The 12,413-nt window shown below is 37.3% G+C and overlaps 1 protein-coding gene across 1 annotated transcript; it reads right to left on the minus strand.

Moving 5' to 3' along the window:
• Nucleotides 1-4,775: 4,775 nt before the first annotated feature.
• LOC306646153 (olfactory receptor 7E24-like) lies at nt 4,776-6,353 on the minus strand (the record flags this gene model as incomplete). The annotated part of the gene is made up of 1 exon (XM_079114607.1): nt 4,776-6,353. Exon 1 carries the CDS (start codon nt 5,661-5,663, stop codon nt 4,776-4,778), a length of 888 nt encoding a protein of 295 aa, XP_078970733.1. The 5' UTR covers nt 5,664-6,353.
• Nucleotides 6,354-12,413: the final 6,060 nt, after the last annotated feature.

The following is a 12,413-nucleotide window of genomic DNA, read 5'->3' on the forward strand; positions in this document are numbered from 1 at the left end:
ATAAAGAACTCAAAAATATTTAACACCAGGAAACAAATCCCATCAATAAATGGACTAAGGAACTAAACATACTTCACAGAAGATACACAATCCATCAACATTTATATGCAAAAATGTTCAATATCTCTAGCAATTAGAGAAATGCAAATCAAAACTACCTTTAAATATTCTTAATACCTCTTCCCACATCACACAGACAATTTTCCACAAACAATGCAAGTGGAGGATGTCTTTACCTTCTAATGATTCATGCATGTTCAGTTTCATGATCAAAAACCTACATTTCTTGTCTAATGACATAACAGTCACTGTCAAGTTCATCATCTTACTCAGAAGCTCTACTATTGAAATACCTCTGCAGTCTGCTTAGTTACAACATTCACATGATAAACCACTAAGAAATTTCATCTAGTATAATGAATAACATTTCTGTTTGTCTCCAATAGAAAATGATGTGGCCTGGATGAGAGAGAGGAAAGCAGCATTTCAGTCCAGTATCCAAGATCTGCTACTGTATGCAGTTCATTTCCAAAATTGACTACCACCATATTCATACTTCTTAATGGAAATGGAGAGAATCACAACCCACTCCATACCATGAGTGGAACCTCATGCAATTTTGGAACATATTGAATACTGAATCATTGCGGTTTTCTTCAAATACAGTATCCATCACTAGGAAAAAATAACTATAATGATGAATATAAAATTTTCAAATGGCACCACAGTATGGGTTAATTAAAATTCTAAAATGTGGCTCAGCCTGGGTCATAATGTTTGCTTATAACTGTCTCCTTGTGCCTATTTTTTTTTTAAACACATGGGAATCTTTGCCAGGATATTTGAATAATTGAATGGTGTAGATCGTGTTAAATGGATTTAGAGGTCCCATATGTCTAACATAAAGACACAAATAAGAGCTATTTTAACTGGTCTCTGGTCCCATGAGATGTTACTGAAGGAGATGAGAGTGCAGGCAGGGAAGGACCTGTGTGTTCCAGCCACACTGGCCAATTACTGTGAGCCCGGAGAGTGCTGCTTCCACACTTCACACAGGGGTTTGTTTCATGCACTTTCTATGTCACACAGGGTGAGGACTGTGGGAGTCATCAAGGAAAGACAATGACTCCTCTCCAAATACACAGCATTTATTTACTGAAGGGCTGAAATGAAATATTCCATTACAGAAATAGGAAAATAGTGACTCACATAAGAGGATACTTTAGATGAATAGTGTAAATATTAAACACATCAATATTAATTATTACTATACATCAACTTTATTTTCCCCTCATTTCATGAATTCTCCATATTTCATCACACAGGAGCTACCATTTCTTGGTTAATTCTCACTAGACACAGTTGTTACTCCAAATTAATCAAATGACAAAAGTCAATCCTCAGAGATGATAGCTACCAGCCCTAAGTCACAGATATAATAAGTGACACCTACAGGAATTAAGTTAAATTGTCAGTCTCTGGGTTACCTATTTCTCTATTTTTCTTCATTTCCCAATGATCAGAAATGGGTAGGCAGAGGTCAGAGGTCTTAGATACAGGTGCATCTGAGGATTATTTTAAATCAGTTTATGGTCCTAACTAGAAAGGGCATTAAACTTGACTTCATGCATAGTTATGACATGAAGTGGCTACATTTCACTAATAGAGAAGGATGTCATCAGATGCAAGGATATTCTGCATCAAGACAAAATACTCTCACATACTAAATGATTATGTGCCTACTTTTTTTGTGATCACTGCTGTGATCCTTAACTCTCCCTTATATACTGCATACAGCATTTACCACCCACAGCTCTCTACTGTCCGTCATGAGGAGTAGCAAGGAACTCAGTGGACAAGGGCTCTCCTCTTATAGTGACAGAGATGTGAAGTCAGTGGATGAGTTCTCCATGCAATAACCATCCATGATGCTCTTGAAATAATGCTCTGTGTTCACAGTCAGACAGTCCAATGCAATCACATCTTCTCTCTTTCTTCCTAACACCTACTGTATGTTATACACAAATGCTGTTCCTCTCCCTTTTCTGCAAAATAAAAATGAGTTGGAAATATCATGCACATGAAGCAATCTACTTAGCTCAGCAACTGGTACTGAGGATCCTTCAGTGAGGTAACATGACAGTGTAGATATAGTCATCCTCCTCCTCATCCCTCTCATATCTTTAATAATGCTTTTGGAAAGCTTAGGAAACTGTTTAGAGGGACCCATGTCTGCTATCATTGATGAAATATCAAGGGATGTAGAATTTATATGGAAGCTAAGCAAAACTCTGAATAAGGTTTTAGGAGTTCACCCACAACCAAGACCTTATTTTCAGAGTTCTCATTGCTGAAATTTGTACATTAGTATGGTCCCATCTTACTACCCAAGTGGTCATCTTTGTCCTGATGAAGAAACATGGGTCCATCCATCAAGTCCTTCAGCCTTGAATAAGTTACATAAGATTTCTCCTGGGTCATGACAGAGGAGTATACATCTGAAGCTCCTCCCCTGTCTGGTACCCATGACAACTCAGTCTTTGTCCATTGGATTCACATGAGTACTACTTCAGATAAGAGTTTCATCATGAGAGAAGGGGAAATAAGCGTGAAGTGTTGGGGCATGGGCAGATTTCACACACACACACACACAGAGACAAACACACACAGACAAACACACACACACACACACACACACACACACACTGCATTGTCAATGGACACTGCTCAGAACTATCCACAGTGCAACTAGTTTTTCTAATCTTTAAGGAATTTCTCTCATTGGTGGAGTAAGAAGTATATAAGTGAATATCAACAAAAGGTATGGGGTTTTTCTCTAATTCAGAAAATATTCTTACTAATAATTGCCTGTTTTACTTCTTTTTTAACCTAAGATCTATCTGATTTTTATTTACATTTTCTATTATTAATAGTCTACAAAATGAAAATTTATAATTTTAACCACATAATAGTATACCTCTAGGTCCTGAAAGAGAAAGACTGATTTCAAAATCAGTAGAAGACAGGAAAAGATTAAGATCAGAATCAAAATTAATGACATTGAAAATAATAAAGCAATTAATAGGGTCAATGCTTCACAGAGTTGGTTCTTAAAAAAGATAAATCAAATTGATAATTTTTTTCCAAACTAACCAAAACACAGACAAGACCAAATCTAAATAAAATGTGAGATAAAAAACGGATATCACAGACACTTCTCAATCCCAGAGGATCATTAGGAACTATTTTTTTTTAATTTATACTCCAACAAAATGGAAAATCTAGAAGACATTGACAAATTTTTAGATGTATACCCTGTGCAAGTTAAACCAGGAAATATAGAAACCCTCAATTGACCAATATCATGTAAAGAAATTGAAAAACAATTAAATGCCTTCCAAGAAGGAAAAGTCCAGTATCCATAGATTCATAGCCAAGTTCTACACTAATTTTAAAGAAGGAACATCAGCATTCTCAAAATTATTCCATGAAAAGAAAAGGAATAAAATACTTCAAAATACATTTTGAGAAACCAGTCTAATCCTGATGCCAATAACAGACAAAGACTTTCAAGGAAAGAAAATTACAGACCATTATCCATCATGAACATAAATGAAAAATCCTTGATAGAATATTGGCAAACTGCATTCAAAACCACTCCAAGAAGATGCTACACCACGACAAAGTGGGTTTTATCCCAGAGATGGAAGATTGGTTCAATATACACAGTTCAGTAAATAAAATTATGTACAAGAATTACACGATCCTCTCAATAGATGCAGAAAAGTTCTTAGACAAAAGGTGGCATTGATTAATGTCAAAAATTGTGGACAAACTTGGGATGGAAGGAACTAAACTCAACATCATGAAGGTTATATGCAACAAACCAAAGGACAACATCATGCTGAATGGAGAAAAACTCTAAAATCAGGGAGCAAAAAAGGAGTCCACTCTCCTCATTCCTATTCAATATAATTCTTGAAAATCAGGCCAGAGCAGTAAAGAAAGTGAAAGAAAAGGACAAAAATAGGAAAAGTAGTTCCTATAATGATTCCATAATGATTGAATTGGGACAAAAGGCCAAAAGAAAAAGACAAGAACTTTTCAAAACACACAAGGGCAAATATTCACCAGCTACATAGACAGAATGAATGCAAATCTTTTGAATTCTTTGTGCCCACTTCTCTTTTTTAAACAGGTTTATTTAGGAAAGCAGGTTCATGTTCAAGAATGAAGGAAGGAAATCTCCAGAGAGAATCCTTTGGAATAGCAAGGAATAACATTTGGGGGATAATAGAGGCCATGTCCAGAGTGGCAGCCTCTGGGCTCATCCATGTCAAAGGAAACAAGGTGAAGGGTACCCAGCTCCAGTTGCTGAGCTGCTGGGATTATAGGTGTGTGTCACTGTGCCCAGCAACTTTTTAATTTTACTTTTAAAACTCGTTAGCTTCTTGAGTCCACTATTAGCATAGTATGTGTAAATAAAAAAAGTTACAAATTTCACCATTGTTGAGTGCATAGTGGAGTGATATTTATTTTTATTTGCTTTCTTGTGAAATTAACCATCATACATTTCGAAAGCTTGTCATCTTAACAAAGTGACATCTTGATCCTTGTGTGAAAAATCCCCAACATAGGCTAAAATCATTCCACTATAAAACATCATGAGAAATTAAAACTATTTATGTAACTGAAGCACCACATTAACAGGAAAGATGTTTAGTTTTGCTGAATTTTCCAAGATATATTGCACCTCGACACCACAGTTACTAAGATTAGAAAATTCTGCTGTGGAGTTTCCTAAGTGCATTTTTAATGTCCCTGTTCCTCAGGCTATAGATGAATGGGTTCAGCATGGGGGTGACCACAGTGTACATCACTGAGGCCACTGCACCCATTCTGGCAGAAAGTGATACAGCTGAACTCAGGTAAACACCAACAACTGTTCCGAAAAACAAACAAACAACAGCCAGGTGAGACCCACAAGTGGAGAAGGCTTTGTACTTCCCACCTGAAGATGGGATCCTCAGAATGGAGGCAATTATTTTATAGTAAGAGAAAATGATCCCTGAGATGGGGAAAAGGCCATATACAGCAGCAAGAAAATATTTGACAATGTTATCAGAGGAGGTATCAGAACAGGAAAGATTCAGAAGTTGAGAAGGGTCACAGAAGAAACTAGAAATTTCCACATCTTTGAAGCTGGTAATTTGTAAAATCATCAAATTGTGAAGTTGGGAGTCCAAAAGACTCAGCAAAAATGACACCAAAGTTAAAAAGCCACAGAGGCGAGGGTTCATAATGACCTGATAATGCAGGGGGTGGCAGATGGCCACAAATCGGTCATAGGCCATCACAGTCAGAATGATGTCATCCATACAAACAAAAATGGCAAATAGAGACATTTGTGTCAAGCATCCCACATAGGAGATCACGCCACTCTGAGTTTGAATATCCACAATCATCTTTGGAGCCGTAGTAGAAATGAAACAAATGTCCACAGAAGACAGGATTGAGAGGAAGAAGTACATGGGGGTGTGGAGGTGGGAGTCAGAGCTGACAGCCAGGATGATGAGCAGGTTCCCAAGCACTGTGACCAGGTACATGGACAGGAACAGGCCAAAGAGGACAGGCTGCAGGTCTGGATCCTCTGTGAGCCTCATGAGGTGGAATTCTGAGACAGGTGTTAGATTTTGTACTTGTATATCGCTTGAACACCTTTTGAAAAAGCAGAAAGTGAGAATGAAGAAATGTGTCACTGGCACCCCTCAGTCTGTATGTATTTGAATGGAAGTATTCACAAAATAATTCACATTTGAGTACTAGACAGCTTCAACAATGCTTCTCAGAAGTGTAATGCCCAATCTTTGTACCCTTTTCCTTTACTTTCTGCATTATTCACCCCTCTGTCATATATACTTAAGAGACTTTGATCTGAACAATGTTAGAAGTCCAGGATAATTGGAGAAAGAAGTTCATGATCATAATTAAATATAGCATACTCTTTTATGAAAAAAAAATCTAGAATACGTAATGACCTTCTTTTAAGGAAAGTACCATAAATAAGCCTATTTAATAATAAAAGGAAATTCACAAACAATTTGATATGCCTTGTTTGGTTCTGTCACCTTGGGATAAATTCATGTGGTTTAAGATGTTGAATGTACTGTATGCTGTATGCTTTAAATTCTCTGACAACTGAATCATGGGTGAAAGATCATAATCAGAAAATATGGTGAGGAAATTGTCTTCAAGTGATCTCATAGGTCTTTGATTTTTTTTCTATTTCCCCCTCCTCTGTGGATTTCAATTTTTTCTTGAAAATGTATATAATTTAACAAGCATCCTTGCCTTTGATGCATTACGAATTTTGGTAAATATTGGTAAGTGCGCATAATAAATGGTATTGGTTACCACCAATGTGGCATTCTTGTATACTACCTGTAAACAGTTCTAAAATCTTAAACCTTAAGAGAAACCTTTGAATGGCTTAAATTTTGATACATATATTTAAATAAAGAATATTTCATTCTTTGTATTATATTAAATTGATATTTGTATAATGTTTGATATTTTATATCAACCAATAGATCATTAAAATATCCACCACACAAAACAATTCTTCATTCTTTTTGTCTTCACTCTGTTCTGCAGTTTTACAGATATTCTTACTTCAGCCGTGTGAAGTGAAGAGATGGTCAGAATCTGTCAGGTTTCACTGTGATCGAGTGGGACAACAGAAAACAGAGCAAAACAACCTGTAACATAATTACTTCTGAAAACCTCCTCTTCTGTTAAACAGTAATAATAATTACTGACCTTGTAAAGTTGCTATAAGACATTTTTAAGATATTTTATAAGCCTGAGGCAGGAGGATCATGAGTTCAAATATAGCCTCAGCAACTTAGTGAAGCCCTAAGAAACTAAATGACTCTCTGTCTACAATAAAATATAGAAAAGGGCAGGATATGTGGCTTGGTAGTTAAGCACCCTTGTGTTCAATCAATAGCCTCAAAAAATATTGAGATTGATATTCCTGGGATCCCTCTCTAGGATCCCTCTCCTATGCTCAGGAGGTCCACTTGCTCTGTTGTGCAGGTGTTAGAAGATCAAGAGGGAGAACACTGGGCACCTTGAAAGCCAGTAAATAAACACAGGTGCAATTTTATACCTGGATTACAGGAAGTGTGGAGAATATCATCCAGCTCTTGTTTCTCTTAAGGCTGATTAGTACAAGGCTTTGCTCTGAAGTGATTGTAGTAATGAGAGTTCAATATCTTCTTTTAAAGTGGAAACAGCAAGGATGCACATTGAGTGAAGGTATTGATACCTGGATATTTGTCTAACCTAGGGATCTTCAGAGAGAAAGTTCATTAAATAATCTCTTGCATAACTGTAGAAGCAATAATCACCCTAGAGGACAGGTATACATACATGCAGTATGAAAAAGCAACTGAAGAAAGTACCCCAAATAACCCAAAACACATCAATACCTGTTTCCATTGACACCACAATGGAGGAAATGTCCGAGAATACAAATTTAGAGAGCTCACTGTTAAAATGTTCAATGAGATAAAAGAAGATGTAAGGAATTTACTTAGTATAGAAACTCAATGATCATTCCAACAAAGAGATAGAGATTCTGAAACAGAATGAAACAGGAAATGCAGAAATAACTCAATAAACCAAACAAAAAGTTGAATGGAAAGCATCAACAATAGATTGGACCCCTCGAAAGACAAAGTCACAGACTGCAAGCACAATGTATAAAATCTTGAAAATTACTCAAAAATAAAGAAAAAGAGTTAAGATATCATGACCAGAATATTCAAGAACTCTGGACATTAAGACAACAAATCTAAGAATCATTAGTGTAGACGAAGGTTCCAAAATACAAAGTAAAGAAATATATGATCTTTTAACTGAAATAATATCAGAAATTTTTCCAATTTTGGGAGCGATATAGAATTCCAATACAATATGCATACAGAACCCCACCTAAGAAATTTGAGTTCTTCACATCTTTGATCATTCTATTCTCCTGCAAACCTGTCTCCCAGACAAACCTACTGCCATGAACAGGGGAGGTGTCATTTCATGTTGGAGTTTCCTTATCAGTGTTCATTTATGCACCCAAAAACACATGCCCTTTAAAAATCCTTGCTGAATACCCAAACCATATCTAAGTAGTCTGCAAGACAATTCCTACTGACCCTGAAATGAGTCTCTGTGAAGTACATTCATCTCCCTCATTCAGTGTGGATCTGTTGCAAAGTATTACCTGCAGACAGAATATCATTTAACCATATGGCAATCATTTCAAAAATTTTTGTGCCCTGTCCTCATCACACAAATAAAATCCTCTATATAATAGGTTAGCTGAGGGTAGTTGTTTGATTTCCACTAAAAGGCAGGTCCAATCTTACTATTAATGACCACCACATATGGCTCAGTAAGAAGGAGTCATTAACACCTACATTCACTTAATCATGACTTTTAAAACCAAAATACTGTGGCACCATAGCTAGTAATAGTGTCTCCATGATAATTTGTGAAGAAATTTGGTCTTGTGTAGGGAATACTTCTATTTTGTTCCAGGAAAAGAGAAAGTACAATGGTTGGAGTCAGAAAGCAGCATTCAGTCCTGCATCACTAAACTGACAGTGTGTGCAGAATGTGTGTGAATCCCTCCCCTTCCTCCTCCTCACATTGCTTAGTGGAACAACAGGAGCATCTCTACAACTCGGGTGGCACCTACGGGGAATGCGAAACTTAACGAACTTCGATCCCTGTGATTTTAGTAAAATATTCCATGAGTAGGAAAATATCAATGCTGGAAGAAAAAAATTGCCTAGGGACCCTGGAGCCTGCTCTGGTGTGGAACTCAGAAGTGTGGCCCTGTGGAAAGCAGAAGCCTTGAGTGACCCCTTTCAGTTCAACCCTCAGTTCCTTTTCACAAGCCCATGAAACTCCGTGCCATGATTTTTAAAAACTGACTATGTAAGATGGTATTCATTGAAAAATGAAGGGCCTTTATCACCATGAGATGGACACAAGCAAGACATTGTATGAACCTGCCTCTATTCCCAAGGGACATTCATAAAAGGGACAAAATTGCAGACAGAAATGCCAAGTGTGCTGAACCAAATGGATTTGGGCCAGTCTTAGGAAAGTCAAGCGGGTCACATAAACATTCAACAGACTTGCTTTTGATGCCTCCCCTGTGCCAGGAAAACCAGTCTATGTGGAATCCAAAATGAAATGATGAGGTAGTCTTCCCAAATATACAACATACACATCTATAGGGTCATACATAAAGCATCCCCTAGAGAGCTAGGAGAATGGTGACTTCAGGTCACTTCAGGCATTAGCTGAGTGGCATGAGACTTAACTTTGTCATTAGTAATAACAATGATAATACCTAAGTTTTATTTTGCCTCAACCTAGTAGATATGTCACATATTAATCACAAAAAGAGAATCCATTCTCCATTTTATCCTGACTCCCTAGAGTTGTACCAAATAGAAATAAACTCAGATGAAAATGCTGAGTCTCAGAGAGGCAAACAACCCTCCCTACCTCTCAGATAAAGAGAGCAGCTGGGAAGTTTCAAAATTGAAATGTCAGACTCTGATTCTGATCCAGTAAATATTGTTATTGTTTACCCACAGACAGAATCTTTTCAGCATATGTCTTGATAACTCTCAGGCACATTTAAAAAATATTTCCAATTTTATGAATGGGAATGAGATCAAACCCTGTCCTCATGTTTGCTTTCACATTGGAAGGACTATTTTCAAGCTTGGAGGAACATGGGGTGAGCTCAGGGAGGTTCTGGAGGAGGTCCAAGAGCATGATCTGCACTGAAAGATCATCAGCCTCCCTACTGTGACCTCTCCTATGACCTGTGGCCGTTCTTCCGTGTGCATGTGCAGGCGCCCCCACTGATCTGTCCTGAGATCCCCAGGAATCCCACAAGGAGCAGCACCCTGGGAAAGGCTCTCTTTCTGCAGTGACAGGAGGAGGAATGGCTGACTGGCTTGCTGATGGGACAGCCTGCCTGGAATCTCTGGCCTGAGGCCCTGGGACCATGTCAGACAACCTAATGCAAACAAGGATTCACTCTTTTTCCTATGTAACAAAGAAGTGCACCTTACATTTTCAAGTCACATTTTCATTTGCTATGAAATAATAATAATAATAATAATAATAATAAAGTGGGCATACATAACTAAAGTCAGATGATACACTAGAAAAGTAACAAATCATGTAGAAAATGCTGCTTTGCACCTGCAATTTGGAAGACTCTCTACCAGTGGCTCTCACTTGCCACATTCTGATAATCTCCATCATGGTCCTTCCTACTGCATAGGAACCACTTTAGACAGATCCATTTGTGATCTTCTGGGTGAAATTTCTATGGGAAATAGAACTAGTGGAGGGACAGCAAATTTTTAATCATATTTCTGAGAACTACAGCTTAAACAGAAACATAAACTTCACACTCCCCATAGCTGACACTTTGCATATTTGTATCCTCTCATCTGGATCCCCAAATGTGATGTTTTTCCTTAGAAAGAGGAAACAATACTTCCAATAGTCCTTCCCACATCCAGTGGCCCGCTCTGCACTTACTGGGTCATGCTGGTTCTCTGCTGGGTCATGACCAAGAGATGCACATCCCAAGATTCACCTATGCTTTGTGCCAGTAAAGTTCTAAGTCATTCATATGAATACACTTCAAGAGCTTCTGATACAGACAACCATGGCTGTACACAGAGCTATGCAGCTTGCTGAACATGAACCATCAAATGAAAAGGCTGGAGGCACAGGTGATCACTCATTCTTAAAGGACCCTGGAAACTCAATGCACACAGCTCATAATTAGTCAAGTAGGTCCATGTTGCCCCATCTCCAAGGACCTTTAGACACTCATGGAGGAAGCAAAGCAAATTAATGTGCACAAACTTTGGATCCTAACTCTAATTAGGAGGACATTGTGTGTGCTATTTACTTCTTTCACTTTTTACAAAAGATCTATCTGCTTCAAATATCCATTTTTATTAGGGGAAGATGTAAATATAATATTGTGACCATACCAAATGCACCCTTCACTCACATTAATGACATTCACGTTGTTCTGCAGAAATCACCATCAACCATCTCCACAAATTTTCAATTTTCCAAAACTGAAAATTGACCCTTGTTTAAAACTCTCCATTAATCCCACAGCCTAGTCCAGACAACCACCATTCCTCTGTGAAACATAAACAGGAAATAAAGGCATCCACCCCTTAAATATCTAATGAGGAAGACAGAACTCTTTGTTTTCTGATCATTTATTGACGTGTTAGAGTGCTTCACTGTATACTCATCATAAATCATCTCACTTATAGCACTAACGATGCACCTGAACCCCAGATTTCAGTCCCATTTTTGATAATACACTATGATGTCTACAATGTTAATTGCCAAAAAAAAAAAAAAAGGCAGGAATCGGGGGTCAGCAATTGCCAATCAAAATCAATGAGTTACCATGAGCTAGATCTGGCATTGAAGCAAACAGCAGGTGTGAACTATGTCATCTGCAGCAGTTATAATTGCAGTACCGTGAATGTTGGGGGCAATAGTCACCTAAACCAATATTATCTAGAAGATGGTAAAAACACAGTTCATTAAGAGAAAAAAAAAAGTGTCAGAAAGTTGCAGGGAGCTTACAATTTCAAAGGTGAACCAAGAGAATGCAGAAGATGTATAGCAGATTATGGTTAACAGGAAGAAGGAGAAAAAATAGGAAAAATATAAAGGGAGAAACAACCAGAATTTGACTCTTGGCAGGAGAAGAAAAGGGAGAAATAGAAACAAGAGAAACAAAAAAATAAGAAAACAAAACTGAAATTAAACATCCAATAATAACCTTACCCTCAAAAGACAAGAAAAGGAAAAAGAACTATATTTTAAAATTCTCATTGAGAAGCAGTACTCATGCTGCTTAAGTCGCAAGCCACCAAGCAACGAGACGCACATTCTACTGTCATGTACAGCAAATTAAAATACATTAAAAAATTAATTAAAAATTTCAAAAAGGAACAAATGAACTTCCAACACTGCAAATATTTTGAATTCACATATTCAAATGTAATGTTTTCACAATTGACATTCACAAATACACAGCTGTACTTCTCAGTTGTGGAAAACCCAACCTTCCAGGTCTCTTGCTTTTTTGGTCTTTGTTGTTTATTTACAAAACAATCAAGTGCTTCCAAATTTAGAGACAGTCAATTTAGCAACACTAGAATGTGAAGAAAACTAGAAATAAATAGTAAAGATGACTGTTAAATGCATGACACTCTTTGAAGATGAAAAACAGAATAATACATACCCCTCCCATTTAAGAAAAAATCATCTACGTT

Source organism: Sciurus vulgaris (assembly GCF_902686455.1).
Source record: "Sciurus vulgaris genome assembly, chromosome: 16".
Classification (NCBI taxonomy): domain Eukaryota; kingdom Metazoa; phylum Chordata; class Mammalia; order Rodentia; family Sciuridae; genus Sciurus; species Sciurus vulgaris.